This window comes from Carcharhinus amblyrhynchos, chromosome 11 (genome assembly GCF_965287045.1).
Source record: "Carcharhinus amblyrhynchos chromosome 11, sCarAmb.v2.hapA, whole genome shotgun sequence".
NCBI lineage: Eukaryota > Metazoa > Chordata > Chondrichthyes > Carcharhiniformes > Carcharhinidae > Carcharhinus > Carcharhinus amblyrhynchos.
In genome coordinates, this window is record NC_137334.1 from 46,143,374 (window position 1) to 46,168,896 (window position 25,523).

General features: G+C 38.2%; 1 protein-coding gene across 4 annotated transcripts in view; it reads left to right on the forward strand.

The window, feature by feature from the left end:
- The window catches only part of LOC145350096 (neurabin-1-like), a 103,696-nt gene extending 84,065 nt beyond the window's left edge, over positions 1 to 19,631 (forward strand). For all 4 annotated transcript variants that reach the window (XM_080198994.1, XM_080198992.1, XM_080198991.1 and 1 more), the window contains exons 18-19: positions 8,574 to 8,759; positions 17,703 to 19,631. In XM_080198994.1, coding sequence (XP_080055120.1) covers positions 8,574 to 8,759; positions 17,703 to 17,873 — 357 coding nt within the window. In that variant the 3' untranslated portion in view covers positions 17,874 to 19,631. The remainder of the gene's footprint in view (positions 1 to 8,573; positions 8,760 to 17,702) is intronic.
- Positions 19,632 to 25,523: the final 5,892 nt, after the last annotated feature.

The window sequence follows — 25,523 nt, forward strand, 5'->3', positions numbered from 1 at the left end:
ACGCTGGGCAAGAATTTATTCCAATATCATGGATCCTGTCCCACAGTGTAAAACAGTGGTCAGTTGTTTGGAGTAACTGGAGATTAAATACAATGGCAAAAATGGGACGAGCTTGTATACGCAAAGGGTAAGAGATTGGCTGTGTGAAATTGAAAAAAGGTACAAACTTGAAGTGGGTAGGAAGCTGACCAAGTGAGGGTGAAGTTAAGAGCAGAGGGTAGAAGAGTGCAGATTGAAATTGAAGGTGATGGCTGAAAAACAGTACCAGCGTGAAATTGGAAAGTGAAGAATACCAAGATAGCAGTAGCAACTGGGGCAAGATTGCCATCTTGAACTTTGGGAGTTGGATGGCAAAAAGAGGAAAAGCAATGCAAAGTGGAGCAATACAAAGGGAGGAAAAGTGCCATTGTATCAGCGTTTTTTTTTAAGTGCAAGAAATGGAAGCTATCCCTGTCTATTGGTGCTAATGTAATACGCATAGCTTTCTGTATGCAACCTGAGAGTTTGAGTAGCCCACAGAGGGGAAACATTTTGGGTACTACTAAAACTCAAAATGAGCTGCTGTGTATAGTACTGTTTTTGAATGAGGAACAGATTTTTTAGTTATGTAGAAATGTATAATTTGCCATTATTTCAAGAACAGTTTTGAGATTACATAACCAGTATCAGATGTACAATTTGTACTAAATTATAAACAGCTGCTTTGAAACTAAATTTAAGCCTGACTCAGTAGCACTGGAATAATTAATTTATACAACTAAGTCAAGGACTTTATATTGGAAAATTAAACACAGTACTATTCTAACATTTTTGCAATATAAACACATTTTTCTTGATTTTTAAAAAAATTATTAGTGAGGGATGTTGAAAGCATTGGAACGTGTTTCTACTTCTACCAACTGGTGTTAGCATTTAACAGTTCCAGAATCAAGTAACCTCTTCTCTGCTCCAATCTGATGAGAACAATGTTTTGATCAGTTTTATCCATTTTCAGTTCCTTAGTTCACAACCAATGAAACCAAGCTCCAAATTTGTGACATGAATTATAGTCTTCCCTTATCCAGTGACAATCCTTCCACCACTGTCAGTACAGTGAAATAATAATCATGGGATGTAGGATAGGGGCTGGGTGATCCAGAAATATTAGAGATAAAAAGAATGAGACCAAGCTTGAAGGGCAAAAAAATACAAGTTAAAATAATAGCATAGCCATTGATGTAGCTGATTTCTAAAAAGATTTGATATGTGCCACTGAAAAGATACGATAACTCAATCTCATGTTGAGGTTATATATGGGTATTGATAGAGGACTGGCTAACAGGAGGCAGAGATGGGATAAATGGAGTATGACAAGGATCAGTGCTGGGGCCTGAAATGATTTACAATCCATAATAATGACTTGGATGAATAGACAAATGGTTTATAACCAAATTTGACAATGTGGTGATAGGTAGGAAAGCAGGTTGAGGAGGACGCAGTCTGCAAAGAGATACAGACTAGTTAAGTGAGTGGGCAGAAATTTAGAAGATGTAATGCAATGTGGTGAAATGTAAGACTGTCCATTTTGATGAAGGAAATAGAAAAACAGAACATTATTTAAATGGAAAGAGATTGCGAAATACTGCAGTACAGAGTAAGTATGTGAATCACAAAAAGTAAGCATGTAGGTACAGCAAGTAATTTGGAAGGCAATTGGAAATTTGACCTTTGCAAAGAGTCTGTAGTAGAAAGTTGGGGAAGTCTTGCTGCAACTGTACAGGGCATTGGTGAAACCACACCTAGATCTGTGAACAGTTTTGGTTGCCCATCTTAAAGAGGGACACATTTCTATTGGAAACCACTTGGAGAAGGTTCACTAGGTTGATTCTTGGGATGAGAGTGTTGTTTTAGTGAGGAAAGGTTGAGCAGGTTTTGGTCTTTACTCATTTGACTTTGTGAAAGTGGGTTGATCTTCTTAAAACATGTACAATTCTAAGGGGACTTTTTTGAAGTTTATTTATCAGTGTCACAAGTAGGTTTACATTAACATTGCAATAAAGTTACTATGAAAATCCCCTAGTTGCCACAACTCCGGTGACTGTTCAGGGACACTGAGGGAGAATTTAGCATGGCCAATGCACCTAACCAGCCTTTTGAACTGTGGGAGGAAACCAATGCAGACATGGGGAGAACGTGCAGATTCTGCACACACAAGCCGGGAATTGAACCTGGGTCCCTGGCACTGTGATGCAGCAGTGCTAGCCACTGTGCCACCCTTGTTAGAATGGATGCTGAGGGGATATTTCCCCTCGTGGGGAATCCGGAGTGAGAGGACATTGTTTGAAAATAGAGATCTCCCATTTAAGATGAATATGAGGAATTTCTCCCCTGGGGAAGAGAATTTCAAAAACCCTCAGTGAGCAGTGGAGGCTAGGTCATTGGATATACTCAAGGCTGAATTGGACAGATTTTTGAATAGCAAGGAAATCAAGAGTTATGGTGGCAGGTAGGAAAGTGAAGCCACAATCGTAATGAATAACGGAGCAAGTTCAAGAGGCCAAATAGCCTGCTGTTCCTCTTTTTTATTTTAAGTTCATCCAACTAGTTTACTGGCCAGCTTGGTTAAAATAAAGTTTAGGCAATGAGAGCAATTTCAGTTTACAGAGGTTGAAGATGCTGCATAGACTTTAACTGAAAAGTACATATTTTGCATTGAACAATAGTAGAAGAACAAAGTAATGGTTTGAGTAAGCATTAATACAATTTAGTTGTTGCATTGTCCCTTAATTGTAGATATATTTTAACTTGTGTAAATTTGTATAAATTGATCTTTGTAACAAGGTTTAAATGGAGGACATCATTTGCATGATTTCTTGCTGCTGAGACATGAGTCTTGGTCTTATGAAGAATCATATGGAATGGCTGTTAAGGAGGCTAATTCAGTTATGACTTTATAGGCAGAAGATTTTTACAGGCAAGTGGAAGGAGCTTTTGTGCATGCGGTAATTAAATCCCCTAAAAGTGATGTTGGATTGTGGTCCTGGCATTATCCCCTTATCCCATTCTTCTCGGTTTCCACCCAGGTAGATCTCAAGGTGAGCATGAGAGCCAATGTGCAATTGTTGGGTAAGGTATTTAAATACTCATCTAGGACGGTCATTTAACACTGACCAGACTGATTTCTTGAATTGTCAGCATCTCGCCATGTTCACTGAGATGAGTACACAGTGAGGAATGCTTCTTTAGAAAAACGTACAGAGTGGGTAGCCTTTGACCAATGAAATTGAAGAGCTACAGTTACAGCCAGATAGGTTGTTGCTGATTCTCCGAGTGCTCTCAGTGCTTTGACAGGTGATTGCCAAATTCAAGGACGGCACTTCATCTGACTTGCATTTCACTTACTTTCAGCTGCGCTTCCCTGCTGTCAGCCTTCTCCAGGGTACGGGAGCATTTTCTGCATCTCTACCTTGCATATTCTCTGAAGAACAAGAGGAGCAATACCAGCACCAACTTTAGCTGCCTTCTCTTCAACTGTGCTGCTTCAACAAGCACCGGAAATGGTCATTGATCCAGCCCCAAGGATGTGAGGTTCCCACCATACATACAGTTTACATGGAAGGAAAGAAAATGGAGAGAAATAACTAGTAGTAATGACTTGGATGAATAGGACAGAGGGAGAGCTTTAAGGAGAGTGCCTGTGACATCTAGGTGCTAGAGCGTAGTAGGAGGAAGGGGGGTGTGCATGAGTCTGTGTGTTGGCTATTTTAAATGAGGATGTGAAATGCCTAGTGAAAGAAGAGTGAGCGCAGCTGCATAGTGTGTTCTGAGGAGTGCTATGTAAGAGAATGCTGGAGATGTCAGTGTGAAACTTGTTACGCATTATGTTAACTGGCCTCCTAAGATCCTAGATCTTCTTGGTGCACTATCTCTTAGCTGGAGATACTTCTGCTGCTGACTACAGCTACTTCCGTTCAAGCCTTCATGCTTGGAGAGGGCATGTCACTATAGATCTATCCTTGTTGTTCATCAACATGCTGCTCTTTAGCAACATCATCTAAAAACTCATCAGGTTCTACATATGTGCAGCTTTACCTTGCCACCATCACTCTTGGCTCTTCCATTATCTCTAACTTGCCAGGCTGCTTATCCAGCATTCTGAATGAGGAGACATTTCCTACAGTTGATTAAATTGAAGTCATTTTTTTGGTCCCTACCACAAACTGCTCCCTTGCCATGAACTCCAGTAAACTGCCTGATGGCTGTCTTAGGCTGAATTGAGTTGCAAACTAATGTCATATTTGACCCCGCGATGAGCATTCAACCACACATGCATCTCCATGATCATCAGTTTCCACCTCCATAAATATTTTATAACTCCATTCCTGCCTCAGCTCTTCTGTTAAAATCTGTAACCTCTTGCATTTGTTACCTTCACGTCTGACTATTGTAGCACCCCCTGACAGGCTTCCACATTCTATTTTAAGTAAGTTTGAGAATGTGCAATTAGGGAAGCAGAGAGGGCTTTAAACTAAATGGGGGAGACGGGGTGGGGATGAGGGATCAAGTTTGGCTAAGTAGCTAATCAATGGGTGGAGTCAGTGCAAGAAAACAAAATAGTAATGTGGGAAATGAGGATAAGAGAATGGTCAGAAGGGACAGAGGAAAAACCTAAGAATGTACCAGAGTCAAGCCTAGATGTTATGAAGATAAGAAAGAAAACCAAATGCTCTGTATCTGAATGTTTGTAGCATTCATAATGTAAATGAATTGATAGCGCAGATTGAAATAAGTATGATCTCATAGCCATTAAGGAGATGTGGCTGCAGGATGACATGGATTGGGTCTGGAATATTGAGAGATATATGAAATTCAAGAAGAATAAGAAGCTAGATCAAGATGGCGGGGTAGCAAGAATGGCACTGGTGCAACAGATAGAAATGAATGTAGAATCTATTTGAATAGAGGTGAGGAATATCAGAGGAAATAATTCACTAGTGGGAATGGTCTGCAGCATCTAGCCGCCCCCCCCACCCCCCAACAGTAACCACATTGTAGGACAAAGTTGACGAGAAGAAATACTAGGTGCTTGTGATAAAGGAATGGCAGTAATTCTGGATGATTTTAATCTACAGATAATGTGATAAAATTGGATTCATAATAGTAGCCTGGATGAGGAGTTCATAGAATGCTTTCAGGATAGTTTCTTGGATCAGCATGTTGAGAGCAGGTCATATTAGACTTGGTGTGAAAAGACAGGATTAATTAATGACCTCAAAGTAAGATATCGCTAGGTAGCAGTGACCACAATATGATTAAATTTTATGTCCAGTTTGAAAGGGAGAAGAGTTAGTCTGAGACTAGTATTCTAAACTTAAATAAGGACAACTATGTAGGCTTGAAAGCTAAGCTAGCTGAAGTGAACTGGGATAATAGGCTAGAGGATAGATCAATAAAGAAGCAATGGCAGACCTTTAAGGGAATATTTCAAAATACTTAAGAATAAATACATTTCTACTATAAACAAAAATTCTAAGGGGTGAGCCCATGATCTGTAGTTAACTAAAGAAGTTTTAGGAGAACTTTAAGGAAAAACATAGTTCTGCGTTGATGAGTGGCAATTCAGATGATTGGTCAGAATAGAAAGAACGGCAGAGAATGACTAAAAGGTTAATTGGGAGAAAGAAATCAGAGTAGATTCTGGAAGGGTTCCATCAAACAGGAAAATAAAAATTATAACTCTTCTGCTCAAGAAGGGAGGAAGAAAATGGGATATTTATAGCCCAGTTAGCTTGATGTCTTGTTGTGGGGAGGGAGTTAGAATCGATCATTAAGGAGATCCTAGATGGGCACTTAGAAAAACTTAAGGTTACTGGGAAGAGTCAACATGGTTTTGTAAAAAGGAAATCGTATATAACCAATTTATTGACATTTTCTGAAGGAGTAACAGTGCTGTGATTAAAGGAGAGCCTGTAGACATACAGGATTTGGATTTCCAGAGGGCATTTGATAAGGTGCCACATCAAAGGCTTTTGCTGAAAATAGAAGCTCATGGTGTTGGGTGAAACACATTAGTATGGCTAGAAGGTTGGTTAGTTGGCAGAAAGCAAAGTATGTTTTTTTTGATGGCAGGATATGATGAGTGGAGTCCTGCAGGGGCCTGTACTGGGGCTTCAACTTCTAACAATTTATGTCAGCGACTTGGATGAGGGGATGATAGCTAAATTTGCAGATCACATGAAAATAGGTAGGAAAGTAAGTTATTGAGAGGGCATAAGGAGATGGCAGATGGTTATAGTTTGCGAGTGGGAAAAAAATCTGGCAGATGGAGTGTATTGTGAAACATGTGAAGTTAGTTTTGGCAGACTACGAAAACAAAGTATTTCTGCAGAATTCCAAGGTGCAGAGGGATCTCGGTGTTCTAATGCATAAGTCACAAAAAGTTAGTATGCAGGTACAGCTCGTAATTGAGAAGGCTAACGGAATGTTCTTTATTATGTAAGAAATTGAACATAGAAGCAAGACTGTTATGCTTCAGTTATGCAAAGCATCGGTGGGACCACATCTTGACTACTGTATACTGTTTTAATCATATTTAAGGAAGGATGTAAATGCATTGGAGGTGGCTCCGAGGAGGTATAGTAGATTGGTACTTGGAATGAGTGGGTTATTTTGAGGATAGGTTGGAAAGAATTGTTTCCACTAGAGTTTAGAAGAGTGAGGGGTGACTTAATTGAAATATACAAGATCCTGAATGGTCTCAACAAGTGGACATGGAAAGGATATTCCCTCTTGACGGTGAGTCCAGAAGTGGGGGCACTGTCCTAAAATTCAGGTTCATCCTTTTAGGATAGATGTGCGGAGAATTTTTCCCTTGTGTGACTTTGGAATTCTTTGCTTCAGAAGGCAGTGAGACAGTATTATTAATTATTTTTAAGGCCAAGGTAGATAGATTTTTGTTAGGCAAGGGAATCAAAGATTATCATGGGTAAATGGGAATGTGGAATTTGAAACAGAACAGTCATGATTGTATTGAATGGTGAAGAAGGCTGAATGGCTCCTATTTCGTATTCCTATCTATAAATCTCCTGCTGCTCTCCAAGTCTCCTAGATAATCTGCACTCTTCTAAAGCTGGCCTCTTGATCTTAATCAATTCCCCATCGGTGGCCATGTCTTCAGCTGTCTCAGATCTGATTCCCTTCCTAAATATAAATCTCAATTCTTTTTGCTTTGCTGCTTTAAGACAATTCCTTTAAACCTGCTCCTAATCTAGCATTTGGCCAACTACCCAATTATCTACTGATGCAGCTGATGGCGTATTTTGTTTTACAATGCTGCTGTGAAATGCCATGTTGTATTAAAGGTGCTGTAGAAATACAAATGATTGTTGTAAATAATTCTATTTAACTGATGAAAATTAGGTAGCCCTTCTTGTGTCTTGTGAATGTTATTCAACTAAACCTTCCTTAGCTTGTCATATCATTGTTTTTACTGGCATCTTGCTGTGTATAAAAATGCCTGCCACATTTGCCTGCATAAATTGATGTACTTCAGAGTAATTAATTGAAATGTCAAATACATTGACTTATTTAGATATGATAAGGCACTACCTAATTAAAGACTTATTTTTCCCGGTGTATCTGGCAGTATTGGATTGCAGGTGCTTTGGCATTTGCTGTTTCTGAACCAAATATGAAAGTTTTCAGCATCCCAGCACCAGTGCCATTAATATGTTGATAGATTCCTATTTCTTTGGTACGTTACACCAATGAGAGAGCAGTAGATTTTGTTTAGTACTTTACACCAGTGTGTACTTTTAAACATTTTATTTTTCATTTGAAGTAATACAGTAACGTATGATGGCAAATAGTATCATGTATAGTCTTAATTATAAAAATATTGTAATTTGTATTCATATGTGTTTTGTAACAATTTTTCTTATTTGTTGAAGTATTGATATAAGAGAACGTAGGTGGTAAACTATCTGGTTCTGAATGCTCATAATGAGAAGTATTCCATTCCTCAGTATTAAGAACAAAGAACAAAATCAGCCCGGGAAACAGGCCCTTTGGCCCAACGAGCCCGCGCCACCATCTCAACACCACCAGTTCACCTCTCTACCCATGACCCCTATCTAATGTTTTATGGCCATCCAGATTGAGGGAAATTGATTTAGGGATAATTTATTCCTGCCAGTCAGCCTAACAGCACATCTTTGGGGTGTGGGAGGAAACTGGAGCACCCGGAGAAAACCCACGCAAGCACGGGGGGAATGCGCAAACTCCCACAGACACCGGCCCAAATCCATGTGTCTGCACAGCAATCAGCGATAGTCACTGAGCTGTTGTCTTGCCCAGTATCTTGTCCAGTTTAGGCACACACTAACGACATGAAGCACTAGGCCAATCTCGAACAACCAAGAGCAGCCCCAGTACGACCCATCGCGTGTATGCACCTCGTTGGACAGTATTGACATAGCTTAATTTATAATCATCCAACCCTTTAAGGGAGGAACTTAACATTTTAATTGTGCCTCATTTACAGGATAAACAATCTATATGCTGTACCCATGACTTTTTTTACTTTGTCAAAACAGGTCCTTGATGATCAAGCAACAATAGGGAAACAGAACCAATGGCAAAATCGAGCTGTTTCTGAGTGGACAACCCAACAAGTTTGTCATTGGCTGATGGGAATGAATTTAGAGCAATACACTACAGAATTTATTTCTAAAAACATTGATGGAGAACAACTAATGCAACTAGACAGCAGTGGACTTAAGGTACAATATTACACGTTGTTCCACAGTGCCTGCGAAATTTTGTTAGATTCATTAACGATAAATTGTGTTGCAGATGTACTTGATGTACATCAAACATTATATTAGAGGAAGTATGAAGTCTGGTTGTGTGGACCAGAATGCTCAGTCAAACCCTTACATCATCAAGACAGGAAGTAAAAATGGCTGGTTATTCCTACTGATACCTTTTCATTGTTTGAATAAAAAATGCCTGTGTATGGACATCAATAGGCTTAGCAGTGATGCTGCAAAATCAGATAGGCTCCCATATAAAACGTGTTCTCTTGAGTAAGATTCTTGCTATCTTTGGAAGCGTACCACTGCATACCTCTCTGTCTTCAGGAAAGAAAGGTATGTAAGCAGCATCTTCATTTCCTTTGGTCCGCTACATATCTGGTATTTGGAAATTCACCATCCTAGTTTTAAAGTATTCAAAATATATCCTAAAGCAACTCTTGCTGTTGCAAAGTAGCAACAAGTTGCTGCAGCTTGCCAATGATATATGAAAAGCCAGAAGAATGTGGAGTTTATTTAGCATGAGAATGTTCACCGTTGAGATGCAGTTGCTGTAAGCAGAATTTAGTTATTGAGACGTTGTACTGTTAGGCTAACCCTCTGGAACAGTAAACCTCTATGTTAGTCTGTACTGCCCAGAATATGATCATTTATGAGACACTAATCAACTGTTCAAGATGTTAATTGTGTAGATAGATGTAGGTGTTTTGCTGAGACAGCAGAGGGAGACAGGACTCCGGAACTCCCAAGATATCCAAGAGATTGGTAATGTTAAGTATGAAGTGATGGGCAGTGATAGTGACAGAGTAGAGTTTGTCCTCTTAAGAGCACTATTGAAGAAGAGACATCTGTGGAGATAATATACAGGTAAGCTCAGTACATTCAATAATTGAGGCTTTGGCCTTTTTTTCTAGTCATAATGAAGTGTCTGAAATGTTTTATTGTTTTGTTGCTCGGGGGGTGGGTGCAGTGAAGGATGTCATGGTATAATTGGGAAAACCTCTATGAAAGCTGGAAGAGGAGCAAAAAGCTACTGTGTTGGAACTGATGACATAGGTTTAATTGGAGATAATTAATGTGTAATAAAAGTGTGAAATGTGTGTAAAATTATACTGATTCCCAGATGTAAATTAAAAGGTTTTGTTTTTTGGTTCATTGGTAACGTGAGGTTTAAATTCCATTCATTCAGGAAAAATAAAATAATCTGAGCTAACACATGCAACTTAAAACTACCACAAATCTATCCATGGTTGTACAATCACCATGATGTTTGCATCTCAAGTCCCGTATACAGTATGGATATAGCAAGTTACAATGGAAAAGTTGACACAAAAAGGTGGCAAAGGAAACCAAATGGCACTGACACTTAGTCCATGCAGATGTTCAAGTTTGCAATTATCGTTGGGAGAGAGATGATGTAAGAGAGATCTGATCTAGTTTTGTACAGGATTGGGAACTTAATATTTCTAGCTAAGTTTTGTAGAGAAGTCGTGGATGGGAGTTTGCAGGGTAATGAAGGTAGCTGCATAAAGAATTTTAGCATGGTGCTAAAATATAAAGATAATGTAGGGGATTGCATTAAAAAAGAATTCATAAAAATAGAATTCAGAATTAAATGCGCAATGAAGACTAATAAGAGAAAAATTGGAAATAGCAAACATAAAATGGTTAGATCCAATGTAAAAATAAATGGATAGTGAAAAATCATAGTGTGCTGAGCTAGAAAAGGATGAAGTTTAATCAGATAAAGGATCTGTTCAAATTAACTAGGCAAGAATTTTAGCAAACTGTTGATGGATCAATGGGAATTTGTTAACTGAGATTGATTGAATGCAAGATAAACTTGAAAGGATGTTTCAAGTAACAGAATTTTGTTCCTGGAGAGATTAAAGTTAACCTCCAACTTTAAAGGGTATTTGGTAAAAATGGTGCTAACAATGAACATAATAATGAATAGAGTGTAGTATGTGAAAGGCTTTTAATAGTGTTAAAGGAGATGTAATGAAATATCTTGTATCATTATTTACAATGATGATGTAACCTAATAAATTGTTCACGGTAACTAGAAAGGATACTGTTCCTTAACAAATTAATAGAACAGAATAAACCTCAGAGACCTGTTAAAGTACACCATTGGTTATTGAAAGATGACAGAAAATAACAAATTGGCTAGAATTTTCAGATCCCCAAGAAGTGCAAATTGTACTGTTGGATTAGAGAGTTGCTAATCTAATACTTTGTAAAACAATGATGAGGCTAAACTGGGTAACTGTAAACCTGTTAGTCTAACATCAGTGTGGACAAACTTTCAGGATTTATAGTTTAGGATGAAGTTAGAAAGCATTTAGAAATCCTTGGGTAAACCAAGAACAGTCATTATAGTTAACAAATTGCATGGTTCCTCAGGAAGAAATCATCGGATAAATAACAAGAATGTAGTAGATCTAAAATGTATGGATTTTCGAAGTAGATTTTAGTAGAAGAATATTGTCAGAAAAAATCAGGGGTGTGATCTTAAAGTAATTTATAGTTGAATGCATAGAAAATTAACTGATAGGAAATTGTTCAGATTGCTTGGATTGGCAAAAGAATAGAGCTAATACTTTTCAGAGATCAGAACATTTTTGTGGTATTTATAGAAGATTTTGGTATGGAGAATACAATTTCAAAATTTGGAAAACAGCTTTAAAAGAATTTAAGAAAGCATAGATGAGATTTATAACAATGCTACCAGGAATTGAGAATTCTAGCTCTGAGGAAAGATTGGATAGACTGGAATTTTCTTTGGCGTAGAGTAGGATGAGGGCAAGTTTAATTGAGGTGTGGAAAATATGAAGGGTCAAGATAAAGTCAATGAGAACTATTTCCATTAGCAGAGAGGTCAGTAACTTGGGACATAAATTTAAAGTAATTGGCAGAATTTCTTTCCTCCCAAAGGTTAGTGGGGGTCTGAACTGTGTAAAAGGGTGGCAGAGGCAATTCCACTCACCCTTTCTTTAAATTTTGGCTATGCGGCTACAGTGCTGTAATGTATAAAGCTATGGACCTAGAACTGGAAGATGGGATTGGATGAACACTGGCATTATAGACCAAATGACAGCCTCTTGTGATGTAAATTTTATAGGTTCTTATATTAGCAAATGGCAGAATAATGTACAAGCAAAATAAGGTATTTAGGGAAGAAACACAAGGATTTTTAGAACATAGAACATATTGTAGACCACAATGAACAGACAGTCCTGGGGGGTCTTCTGTAATTTTCTGAAAGTACAGATTTAGTAAATAAAGCTACAAAATGGGACCAATAGTACTTTTGATTTAAACAGGAGAAAGTAAAGAAATAAGGTTAGAATATATGCTTTGGTCACACTCGATGATCTGGCAGTAAATTGGGCCCATTTTGAAAAGTGCTCTCCTCCCAGCTCCTTTCCTGCATGAGGCACAAGTCTTCCATATACCAACACAATTGAACAGCATTTTGAAACGGCGTTTTTCTCAGACAATTTTTGATCTAGAAAGTATTCCCTGACACATTTAGGAGTGGTGACTTGGTGAAGTTTGATTAGTACAGCAATGGTTTTATCTCAAAAAGAAATTTTTTGCAATGTTACTCAATTGTGAGTGACCTGATTTTTAAATTACTGAAAATTTATTTTTGATGGGGGGAGGAAATAAGTACGAAACTATTTCTTATTGTGCTCGAGTACACTAATCAGTTTCCTGATAAATGTAGAAAAAAATGACATTCGGAACATTTTGAAATGTGACTGTTGATATCTTGTGTTCAAAAGACCCAACTTAATTTTTACAACTTTCAACTGAACATAATCAGCCAAAGCTCCCAATGGTGAAGAAGTCATCCTGAGAAAGTGACCAGTTTTATGGGCAGACTTGTTTGTGCAGTGTTACTAAAACAAGCGCAAAACATGATGGAAATTGTATTTACACCAAACACAATGGAGCGGATTTTCCAGCCACACTCGCTGCAAAAATCCCACCCATGGTCAACAGACCTTTGCATGGTTGGACTTTAACCTGGTGTTGTGAGACTTCTTACTAAGGAGTAATTGAGGCAGACACTACTGTGTCTCTCAAGGAAAAAACTGGATAACTATTTGAAGTGGAGGAAGAAGCTGTGGAATAAAACAGAAAATGCTAAAAAAAGAGATATGCAGACTCACAAAACATGAACTCTGTTCCTGTCTCCACAGATGCTGGCAGACTTGAGTTTTTCCAGCATTTTCTGTTTTTATTTCAGATTTCCAGTGTCTGCAGTATTTTACTTTTATTGATAAGTTCTGGAATTATTTTCCAAGTGCCCTAGCAAAGAGCAGGCAGGGACATGGCATCTTTCTCTATTGTAAACCTCTGCTCTAGGTACCATGTTGAAGGCCTTTCTCATCCTTTCTTTGCAATAACCTGAATAACGTTGCCGACATAATAAAACATCCAGCATTGCTAAATAAACTGAGGCTGAAAAATGGAAGACGAATAATTGGGGTATGAATTGAAGGCGGAATGTTGATGCGGGCATGAGAGGGAAGACTGCCAGGCAGAAAGAGACTTAATGAGTGTTCTATATAAAGCTGCTGAAGTTTTAGCTGAAAGTAGAATTGAGGGAGAGGTAAAGAATGGTAGAACTGGAAATAAACTGTCTATATTGGAACAGGTTGCTCTACGTAGACCCAAGGCCATAAAAAGATGAGGACTATGATTTTGTAATGATGCTTAAATAGATTGGAAGCCCATGATTGCAGGTTAGCACAGCTCAATTATACTTTGTAGCATCTAACTCAGAAAATTAACATAGAGTACATTTTATTGAGTTAAACTTTACAAAGGCATTTCAGCAGCAGGAAGGATGAAGGAGCCCAGAGATAGGGAGTGTTGCTGAGGTGCATTATGCCAGGTTTTGCAAGGTTTTGGGGTTTCAGTTCAGATTCCAGCAAGGCATATTGTAAACTGTCAGACTTAATTGGAGGGAGTTGCTAGTGAGAATGCGTTGGTTGCTAAGGTGTGGAATTTTGGACAGGAGTTGAATAGGTAAGAACCATTGGTCTTGCCAATGTTGAATTGAAGGAAGTTATTGATAACCAGAACTTCATGTCAACAAAGTCTAATGGTAGTTGAATTGAGAAGGGTAGCAGATCAGTAAAACTGGATTATGTCAGCATATTTGTGAAAGCTATTGACATGCCTTAAACTGATGTCAACGTGAGACAACAGCATGTAGACTTAGAACATCGGCCCTCGATGTTGTGCCGAGCTTTGTCCAAAACCAAGATCAAGCTATCCCACTCTTTATCATTCTGGTGTGCTCCATGTGCCTATCCAGTAACCGCTTGAAAGTTCCCAAAGTGTCCAACTCCACTATCACAGCAGGCAGTCCATTCCACGTCCCAACCACTCTGAGTAAAGAACCTACCTTGGACATCCCTCCTATATCTCCCACCATGAAGCTTATAATTATGCCCCCTAGTAACAGCTACATCCGCCCGAGGAAGTAGTCTCTGAAAGTCCACTCTATCTATCCCTCTCATCATCTTACAAAACTCTACTAAGTTGCCTCTCATCCTCCTCCGCTCTAAAGAGAAAAGGCCTAGCTCCTTCAACCTTTCCTCATAAGACCTACCCTCCAAACCAGGCAGCATCCTGGTAAATGTCCTCTGCGTTCTCTCCAACTCTTCCACGTCCTTCTTATAGTGAGGTGACCAGAACTGCACACAATATTCCAAATGTGGTCTCACCAAGGTCCTCTACGGTTGGAGCATAACCCCACAGCTCTTAAATTCAAACCCCTGTTAATAAATGCTAACACACTATAGGCCGCCTTCACCGCTTTATCCACTTGTGGCAACCTTCATGTGGATATAAACCCCAAGATCTGTGTTCCTCCAGGTTCCTCAGAACCCTGCCATTGACCCTGTAATCCGCATTCAAATTTGTCCTACCAAAATGAATCACCTCGCACTTATCAGGGTCAAACTCCATCTGCCACTTTTCAGCCCAGCTCTGCATCCTATCAATGTCGCTTTGCAGCCTACAATAGCCCTGCACCTCATCCACTACTCCATCAATCTTGGTGTCATCAGCAAATTTACTGACCCACCCTTCTGCCCCCTCTTCCAAGTCATTGATAAAAAATCACAAATAGTAAGGATCCAGCACTGATCCTTATGGTACATCACTGGTAACTGGTCTTTAGCCTAAAAATTTTCCATCCACCACCACCCTCTGACTTCTATGAGATAGCCAGTTACTTATCTAATTGGCCAAATTTCCCTCTATCCCACACCACCTTACTTTCTTCATGAGCCTACCATGCGGAACCTTATCAAATGCCTTACTAAAATCCATGTATACAACATCAACTGCTCTATCTTCATCTACACACTTAATTGCCTCCTCAAAGAATTCAGTCAAATTTGTGAGGCAAGGCTTGCCTTTCGCGAAACCGTGCTGACTATCCCAGATTAAGCTGCATCTTTCCAAATGGTCGTAAATCCTGTCCTTCAGGACCTTTTCCATTAACTTACTGACCACTGAAGTAAGACTAACCAGCATATAATTACCAGGGTCATTCCTATTTCCTTTCTTGTGAATGACAGAGATTCTGTGTAGAGCTTTGGTGCATCTGTTGTTTCTATAATGAAATGTGAAATGCCATTATTGGAGATGTGCTAATTGTGTGGTGAAAGCAGAAATTAAATTAAGTTAGAGCAAGTCCGCTGGGTTAAGGGGATAGGACAGAGGGTAGAATCTGGGTGGGATCCTCTTTTGGAGGGTCAGTATGACTCGATGGGCCAAATGGCCTCTTTCTGCACTGTAGAAATTCTATGGTTTAGTGCCTTGGAGGTGATCCGCAGTTGGCGAATTGGTGGAACGGTCCTGCTTCGAGATACCAGATACTAGTTTGTTTTTTCTTACCTCAGTTTGAGAGACCAGGATATTATCTGCCATCAAGTCCCTTTGTCAACAGTTATGGAAGTTCAGCCCAGTCATGCTTTGTAGATCACTGCATGGTTTGAACACATAGATATAATTAACTAATGCAACTTAATCGTTGTCTTTTGTTAGAAGTGCATCCTGCACTTTGTGAAGGTAATTTATTTACAATAACTAGCTACTGATAAACACCATTTGAAAAGATAAAGAACTTAAATGATATTTTTGTGCCTTAGTTATTGTAATAATCGTGAGGCTCTACAATTACTTGACAGGTGAAAGTAATTGAATTATTTATTTGAAGCAAACTATATGTAAAGGAGGACAATGAAGACCTCCATACTCTTCAACTCCTGAGGATCAACTGTCAGAGCTCAGTTGCCGATTTCCAACTGCTGTCCTTTAACCACCACAACACTAGCTTAGACCTATGCTCCACTTCCGCAGAACACGAGTTTGGACTCGCGTTCAACCGCCCCTCCATACTTTCCACCCACTCTGCACTTGGCTCAACCGTCATGTATCACGTTCAGCTGTTCTACCAGTTACACAACATGCCTTCATGTAAAGGGAATGTGCATAAGTATGACTTCTTAAAAAATCGTAATTAATTGTAAAGTAGAAACTAATTAGGACACAGATGTGACCTCAGATTTTACTGAAATTGTTGATAAATATGTTGATGATTGTCGATAAATGTGTTGATGATTGTTGATAAATGTTTAACATTTAATAGGTATAATATTTTCATCTACCGTCAGGTCACTGCATTCTGTTTTAATAAACATATAAATAGAAGTTGATTTCTCTTTCTGCTTCAGCCTAATTGTGAGCAAACTCTCCATCAAAAAGATTCATTACTTTTCAGTGAATTAGAGTATTTTTGAAGTGCAACCTTATTCTCCTCTGAATCTCCACCCTTTCTTTAGGGCCTTGGTAACTTCCCATCTGTGTAGTCTCAATTGGTAGCAGAATTATAGAAGGATTTAATTTCTTGACCATGTTGGTTGACATTGCAAGAGACTAGTATGGTTCTGTATGTCACACCCAACTAATTTACACTTCCTCTTGTGGAATGCGTTACTTATTTCCTCCCCACCCCTAGGGTGAAAGCATATCAGTCAGATAAATAAATGTAATGCTGCAGATCACATCATGGAGTGCTGAGCTGATCATATCCTGCAAGTTTCTTTTCCTTGTTCTCCCTCAACCTCCCACCACTACCACCACAGATAAAGTTTGATTTCCTATTGATAGCCCAACCAATAAGTTTATTGCTATGGTGCCCACCCCTGCTGAGTGAGTTTAGCAGGTTGTTTTCTAGGCCCCCACTCTCTGCTGATTGAGGTTGCCTGCCCAAGTGTTATTCCTGTTACAAACAGAACCAGGAATTGTAGTTGTTTGCCAATTTTAAGAAGACAGGCAAGTGGAAACAAACATGTCGGTTTGCAGTGGTTTCTTATACTTTTGTTTTCCCCACAACAATGCAAAGAAAATGTTCTGACTCGGCCACATTCCTGTTTGAGCCCGACCCCTGGGTGAAAAAGCTAACCAGCCTGTTTCACTTTGTGTTTAGCAGCCAAAATGAAATGTGAACTGATAGAGAGGTGATGACTTGTGAATTGCTTCAGATTGCTGCCTCAGAAGGATGAATTTTAAACTATTGTGCATTGTAGATATTGATTCAAATAAAATGGCAGTTTCCCTTTCCTGAAAGATGTTGCATCACAAGTAAATAGCAGCAGTTGATATATACACCTGAAATATTTTTCATTCAGCAGCAGAATATACTAGCCTTGCTTTTCTGTGTGAAAACCCTCTCTCCTTACTTGCACCACCAACCCTGTCAGCTTTAAACATCGAATATTCAATTGTCGAGGCTGTAATAAAACGCACAGATTTTGCATACAGTCAGCTTTAAGTGTTACAATGAGATTACAATTTAGGTTTGCTTTGATTTTTCAGGCTCTGGGGGTTGCCAGTCAAAATGATCGCGCCACCATAAAGAAAAAGCTTAAAGAAATTAAGAAAGCACAAGAGAAACTAGAGAAACAAAAAGACAAGATTCAAAAGAAAGAGAAAGATCAACAGAGGAAAGTTGGTAAACAGGTCACCTCTGTCGAAACAATCTGTTAAATGGGACTAAAAGTGTGATTGAGATCACTTTAGACAGTTGTGCTATCAGTGTTATAGTATATACTTCACAAAATAAGTGATTCAGATATACAAAAAAACTCAAATGTATGTTAGTTTGACATTTTTACTAGATAAATTTATGGTACATTTTCATGTTTGGAGTAGATAAATTTCTGTATATATTGTTAATACATTTTTGTAGGTTTGTAATTCTATGCAGTTTTAATTAGCTCTGGCCTTACAACGGTAATAAATGAAATTAATATTTTAATAAAACCTAGAATATCATTCTAATTTCATAAAATATCTTGATAAAGGATATTGAAAAGTATATCGAATTTCTGAATGTGATGGGAGCTTAATTGCAAGAAAAAATACACTACACAGTCACTTATGTACAGAGCTTTAGAGAATATAGTACAACAATGAAACACTTAATATTATGCCTGTGGGATAAATGGCTTCAGGGTTCAATGTGCATTTCACAAAAGGTGATAGATTTTTGTACTTACAATGAAAACTGTACAATGTTGCATTTTTATAATTCTGTACCTTATAAATCCATTGCACGTAAGGGCTGAAACTTTTTTCTTTAATCCTCTCCATCAAGTTAATATGAGTGATTTAATTTTTATCCAAAGAGAAATGAGTGATTGGGGAGTGATTACAAGAAAATACATTGAGAGCTCTAGTGTTGTAGACCACAAAGGCTAAGCTTTGAGTGGGCTGTTATCCTTTGAATCCAGGGGAAGATTACTTTAATTACCATCTCTCCCATTGACAAATTTTTGTAATGCCTAAGGCTGTTACTTTTTTGGTTCTTTGCTTTCAGTCTCTATATTTCCCCGATCTTTATCACCCAAACATTGAAAGCCTCTCAACTTATGCCATTACCTGATGATTTTTTGTATATGCCACTTGATTTTTTTTGTGTGCCTTTTACAGTTGCACATCAAGATGTAAGCTGGTATACTGTGTCATAGTTTTACTCATTTCCTCTCTTACATACCATCAGAAGATAAGGCACGATGCGTGATAACTTACTTGCATCTCTCTGCTGCCTATTTGATTAGCTTTCCCTCTCAAATTTCTAGTTTTTACATGTCTGTTTTTTTTTTCTCATGGTCTCTGTGTCTCAACTGCATTATTTTCTCTTCTATATTCAGCAAGCAAAATGCAATAGTTGATCTAATTAAAAGCTGGTGTCCTGAAGCTGCCCAGGTTGCCTTGACAGGCATCCCATACTTTTTAATGATTCCAGCAAACTAATATATTTGTTACATTATTGTGTTTCTTTTCCAAGTCTTTGAAATAAACATTATCTGGGAAGTGAGTATGAAAATAAGCATGCAAATTATTTTTGTAAAGTTTAGAAAGCGTTGAATGTCCACCTGGAAAATGTGCTATTCATTGTTCCTAATGACATTCACTTGAATTTAAATTTCTGAACTAAACACTGGAAGCAAAGAGCCATTAAGTAGTATTGTTTAAAATCAAGTTTAACATGCTGCATGAAAGCATTTTTTTGCCAGTGGGTCTTATTGCCAATGACTGGATTCAGGAAGCTGCTTTCAGTAGTATGGTAGAATTACTGCAAAAATGTAATTTTGTATTACAAAACCTGTATTTGTATTCTTCTGAAAAGTTTGGTTTTCCCCTACTGCTTAAAAAACACGTTGTGACAAAAAGGAAAGAAAAATTGTTTGTTCTTATTTGTTTATCCATTGAATAAAATTGAATAATCATCCATAAAAAGGATTTGAGGATGTTGTTCCTTTTAAAGTTCTTATCCTTAACAGTCATGTGCTTTGCTGTCTTTTTTCCTTCCCAATTACAAATCATTGCACTGCAGTTATGTCATGAATTCTACTATTGCACAACAGAATAAGAATCAATTTATCAGCTATTTTCTCATAATTCATGTTAATGTCTAGTAGATTTTTACTCTTTTATATACTGTTCTAAAATGGACTTGTTTCAGTTTACTTTCTGTTTTTGGAATGTGTTTTTCACCAATCTGAATGGAAGCATATTAGTACGGTACTTTTCGAAAAAATCTGATTGACTTTTCTAATGCAAAGAAGTTATAAAAAGGGAAACAGTTCTCACTGGCTACCTTTTGTAGGCAGAGTATTGTCTAAATAAGGACTTGTAGGACACTCTCCCATTGTAAAACTTTTCACCTACACAGTAGCCTTTGTTCCCTTAGCCCTCCCTGAAATTAGCAAGTTGTATTTCATGCTCAGAGCTTTATGAAGGCTTTTGTGTACCTGCTGGAGCGGGTGATGGAAGTAAGGATGTTTTCATTATCGCCATTGACTGATCAACAAAGCTTGCACTTGTAGTGCAACAAATATTGCGCCATGGAGTTTTGGACTGTCTACAAGGATAAAATCAGGGAAGCCTGCTGGTCTTCCGCTTAGATACTTTGTTACAGATCTTTAAGAATGCTCACTACCAAGCATCGAGTTTCTGAGTGCGTAGTGGAATATATTTCTTTATGTTGGATTTCAAGTTTTCAAGTTCCTCCAAGCAGGATGAAGGCTTACTCAGCTTAGGGTGTGAATACATCTTAGCCAATGTGCAATATGCTTATCTTGACACAATGTGTATGGAGTATACACGTTTTTGCAAAAATTACTGACTTTTGCTGAATGTTCAAAAAGCAAGTAATTTGTAATTTCTGTACTTCTGATAAATTACCCACATTTTGTTCATCCAGTCCATATAAAATTCCCTCTTAATTTCCCTGATTTGTAGTGCTTTTGAGCTTTGTTACATAGCATGGTTTGTGCACATGTATCTTGCTGCTTCCTCCTTTGAGGAGTCCAGGTGAGGACCCAGAACAAGATTTTATACGTAATACAAATTACTTCTGTGCATTTGGCATGCTTTCACTAGCTCATGATTCACCACTTTGAAGGATGAACTAGTCTGAAAGAATGAGAAAGCATAGGATTCGTGCAGGAATAGGCCACTCGGCCCTCGAAACCTACAACACTTTCAATTAGATCATGGCTGATGTGGTTGTGGTCTGCCATCCCATAACTCTGACTCCCTTGTCTATCAAAACTCAGCCTAACATTTGAATAGATAAATGACCCAAGCTTCCTAGCTTTCTAACCGCCCTCTGAGAGAAAAAAATTCTCACCTTCATCTTAAATGGTTGACCTCACATTCTTAAACTATGTCCCCTAGTTTTAGCCTCTCCCTCAAATTGAAGCTATTGCAAATCTTGCTTTATTTGCAATTACCTGCAAAGAAAAACATGAAGATCCATCCTTCTTGGACAAAATGGGTTACTTACTCTGGACACATCTGACAATTCAAAATTTGTTCCTGCATAAAAGAAAATATTCAATTGTTAACAGACAAGGGTTAATTCTCTGCTAGTTTCAAAAGGGGTGGAGTAAAGTTCTCAAATGGACGTTATTATGTCATCACCCATATCTGGGAATCATTCTCTCTTGTTTTCCCCAGCATCTGATTTCAAAATCATCCTTTTTTGTGGTTCTAATTGTGTCAGGAGTAAATCTTTTGGCCTGACGAGGTTTTAACCCAAGATCAATGCAAGATTTGTCACAATCGTTTAAAATATTCCAAATTTTAATCAACCACTATAATTAAAAATATCTCAATCTCGCGTGTGAACTTGTATCCAGTTTAAAATTCCCACATTTCTTAAAATATTCTGGATTCATCCTTGAAATGTGAATCCAGGTCCATAACCTATGAAAAATAACTTCATCAATTACACTTCCTTTTTCTTAATCTATTTGACTTAAATCACAAACTATGATCTCAAAATCATGCCAAAAACATTAAAGCATAGAAACATAGCACCGGCTTCAAAGCAACAATGAATTCTGTAAGTGTAAACTTGTAAATTCCTATAATTAAAACCCTTAACTTTATCTCCCCAGATGGAAAAATCTTGACTTCAAAACCAAAATAAACAAATCTATGAATGTACAGATAAGCTGTAATTCAGCCCTTCCTCTAGACGGTACAAATTGCTACCTGATTTAAGAGAGAGCTTGGCTCTCTCAGATTTGTTTTTAAAGATAAACTTTCAAGAAGTTTACTGCATCTCCTCCCTATTCTGTAATAAATTCAAGTTCTGCTTTTTCGGCTCTTGCCTTTTTGATATTTGTCTTCTTGGCTGCCACAGCTTATGGTCTTATTGACTACCACACACTAATAGCTTCATCTTTTCGCTCCCCTTGTTTGGTTTACTTTATTTTTTCCTCTTTAAACTGGCTACTTTTGCTGGGTTTACAATGGCTCCACTCAAGAGTATCAATCAAATGATTCATACTTACTGCTATCCCCAGCCGGCGTGAGTGAAATCCCATCCTGTCATCAAATCTGTTGGAGGCTGTATGATAGTTTTTTTAAAAAAACAAGAAAACCATCATTTCCTTCAAGTAGCCAAGCAAAGAAACAGAAGTTTCAAGATGAACTTTACTACAACCACCTGCAGGACCTTGAATGTCCATAGAGGGCATTCAGAGTGAAGAATTCAGAAATACAAAGGTAATTCAAGTCTCTGTCAATTACAAGTAATTAGCATATAGCAATAAAAGAGTAGGAGTTATCTTTATCCAATCATAGTTATGGTTACATCATGCATATGTAAGGGAATGTTATTTTGACAAGAAATGATAGTTATATCTCTGACAATGGTATCTCAACCTCCCTTTCCGTTGTTCTTGTTCTAATGGGCAGATAGTAACTGCAGCTGCACATCATTCGATTAGATAGTCCTTGAGCGTTATCTGGGCTTACTTTAATCAAAACCTGTTATTTGCACATAGTTTTTCCTGTGTGACTGAGATTCAGCTTGCAACTTGTGATTTTTAACCCTTTCACCTCTTATCCCATGAATGAGTCAAGTGAACTGTCTGAAGTGCTAACAATATTTTTTTTCAAGTGAGTAGAACAAAACTACATTGTATCTCACAGATGGCATCACCATGGTCATGTACAACTACACAAAAACCTCCCTATTTTATACTCCATTCCCCTTGCAATAAACGTCAACATTTCAGTTGTCTTCCTAATCACTTGCTGTGCCTGCATACTAACTTTGTGATTCATGTACCAGGGCACCCAGATCCTGTTGAAAATAATTCATATTGAAGAGAGTAACATTAGATTGTATGGGGGGACTATTTAAATTATTGTGGTGATGATTATTTTATCCTTTGTTCATATTTCATTAGTCAATTTACAATGTTCTTGGATTGTTTCCAGTAATCATAGAGATCTTCATATTTGTAAAGTTATTTATTTAGCTGGAATTCTTGATCTAATCCACCTCACCACCATTGCCAGCAAGAACAGAGAATTTGGCACTCAGCCAAAACTCGATTGACTGCAGCCAAACCGGTGAATCCCAGCCACGGGTGAAATTGGAGAATCCTGGCCTTTGTCATGTTGTGGTGCAACTAACTAATGTCCATTCAGCTTAACCTTCAAATGTGAAATATACATAATTCTATTAAAATAGATGATGCAACTGTAATCATTTTTAGGAAAATGTGACTGACAAAATTGAACAGATTTAAAAATGCAGTAACTAATTTCATAATGTACATGACAGTGCATAGTTAAATGTTCTGCCAAAAATAATGAGCTGATGAATGTACATTAAAATTGATAACCTGGCTACTAACATGTAAAATAAAACTAAGGGTGGGATTTAATACCTTCCCCTGGGCAGGCTTAGTGGCAGGAGCACTGCCCTTTCCTGCCTTCACTCAGCTGTGCCTGGTTTCCCTGGCAATCCTGCTCTCAGGTGGGTGTAGTACCAGTGGCAGCCATTGCCTCTCTGATGGCCTTACTGAACAATGTTGCCAATCTCAGATTGACTTTCGGGAGGTGGGATGTCTGCCCACAGTGTCTTTGATCCTGGGGAAATCCTGCTGCTGGCCAAGTAAGTGCCTGATTGGTACTTAATGGAGCAGGCCTTCCCAAAAAGAGGCAACCTGGGGCTCTGGCAAGCTCTCTAACTGCAGGCAAGACCAGCGTTGCTTGCTTTAAATTCTATCCCAAGTGTTTTTAAATGTAAAATGTGGATTTTCTGTACGTAACTGTTGAGTTTCATGCACAGACATACATCAATGGGATCTACATCAGGAAAATATTTTTCTGGCTTTGATTTTATAAATCTTGTCAAATAACATGATAAAATATTCCATAGTGTTTCGCAGGAACATTATTAACCAAACTATGACGCTGAGCTACATAAGGGGATTTGGTCAAATGACCAAATGTTTAGGGAGTGTCTTAAAATAGGAAAGCTAAGTAGAGACAGAGACATGTAAGGTGAGTATTCCAAAATTTGGGGTCTGGGCAACTGAATGTTTGGTCATCAATGGTGGATAAATTAATATTGGGGGTGCACATGATGCCAGAATTATTGGAGTGTAGATATTTCAGAGGATTGTGGGACTCGAGGAGACTGGAGATGGAGGGGAGGGATGAAAATTAGGATGAGAATTTTAAAATTAAAATGTTGCTTGTAAATGAATGAGGAGAATGGGACTTGCTGAGAGTATTGGGGAAAAATGGGACTTGCCGAGAGTCTTGGGGAAAAATGGGACTTGCCGAGAGTTTCGGGGAAATGGGACTTGCCGAGAGTTTAGAGGAATGGGACACATTGTGAGTTAAAACAATGGGCAGCAGAATTTTGGATGACCTCACTTTGTAGAACGTAGGATCCCAGTCAGGAGTGTGTTAGAATAGTTGAGTCCAGAGAGAGGAAAGGCATGAGAGGCTAGAATTTCTGAGAGCTCAATTTAGCCAGGGTAGCAAAACCTTCTGGCTAATACTAAATTACCCTGCTCTAGCATTCAAGGTTTAAAAGCAAATACTTATTTAGAGCAATTGTCAGTGTGGTACTAAATCATACATTCCTAAATGCTCCCAGTTCAAATCATGGTTTATGCTAAATTTAGTGATCCCTGCGGGGAAGCAGTCCTACAGCAGCAACTGCTCACAACAGTCGGTCACAATTGACAGCATTTGTGGTGAGAGAATAGATCGAAAGTTTCAAATCAGGATGACGCAGACTTGAAATGTTGGCTCTATTATCTCTCCACAATGCTGTCAGACCAGCATTTTCTGTTTTTGTTTAAGATTCCAGCATCTGCAGTATTTTGCTTTTATATTAAGTTGGTCACAATTGCCTAGGTTAGAGAATGATAACTCAGTGACCATGTGTGAAACTTTTTCAAAACCAGAACCTGCCTGATGTATTTGAATAGTATGTTGACATTCTGCATCTACTGAAATGTGAGGAGTGGTTACTGAGGGAAGATATTTATTGTTGCTCAGGCCAACAAACAATAATATAAAAATCTTGCATTTATGTGGTGTGTCTTTAGCATTGCAAACGGTTCCAAGATGCTTCAAGGAATGTTACCAAACAAAATTTGAAATTGTACCACATGAGACATTAGAAGAATGACATGAAGCTTGCTGGGAGATTTAATTGAGCGTCTTAAAGGAAGATAGAGAGGATTGGAGGAGGGGGGGGATTTTCCCCCTTTGGCAGCCACCCTTCAGCTGTTGGACGCAATGTTGGAACAAAAAAAAATTGAAAATGTGCAAGAGGTAAAAATTGAAGAAGTGCAATTATACAAC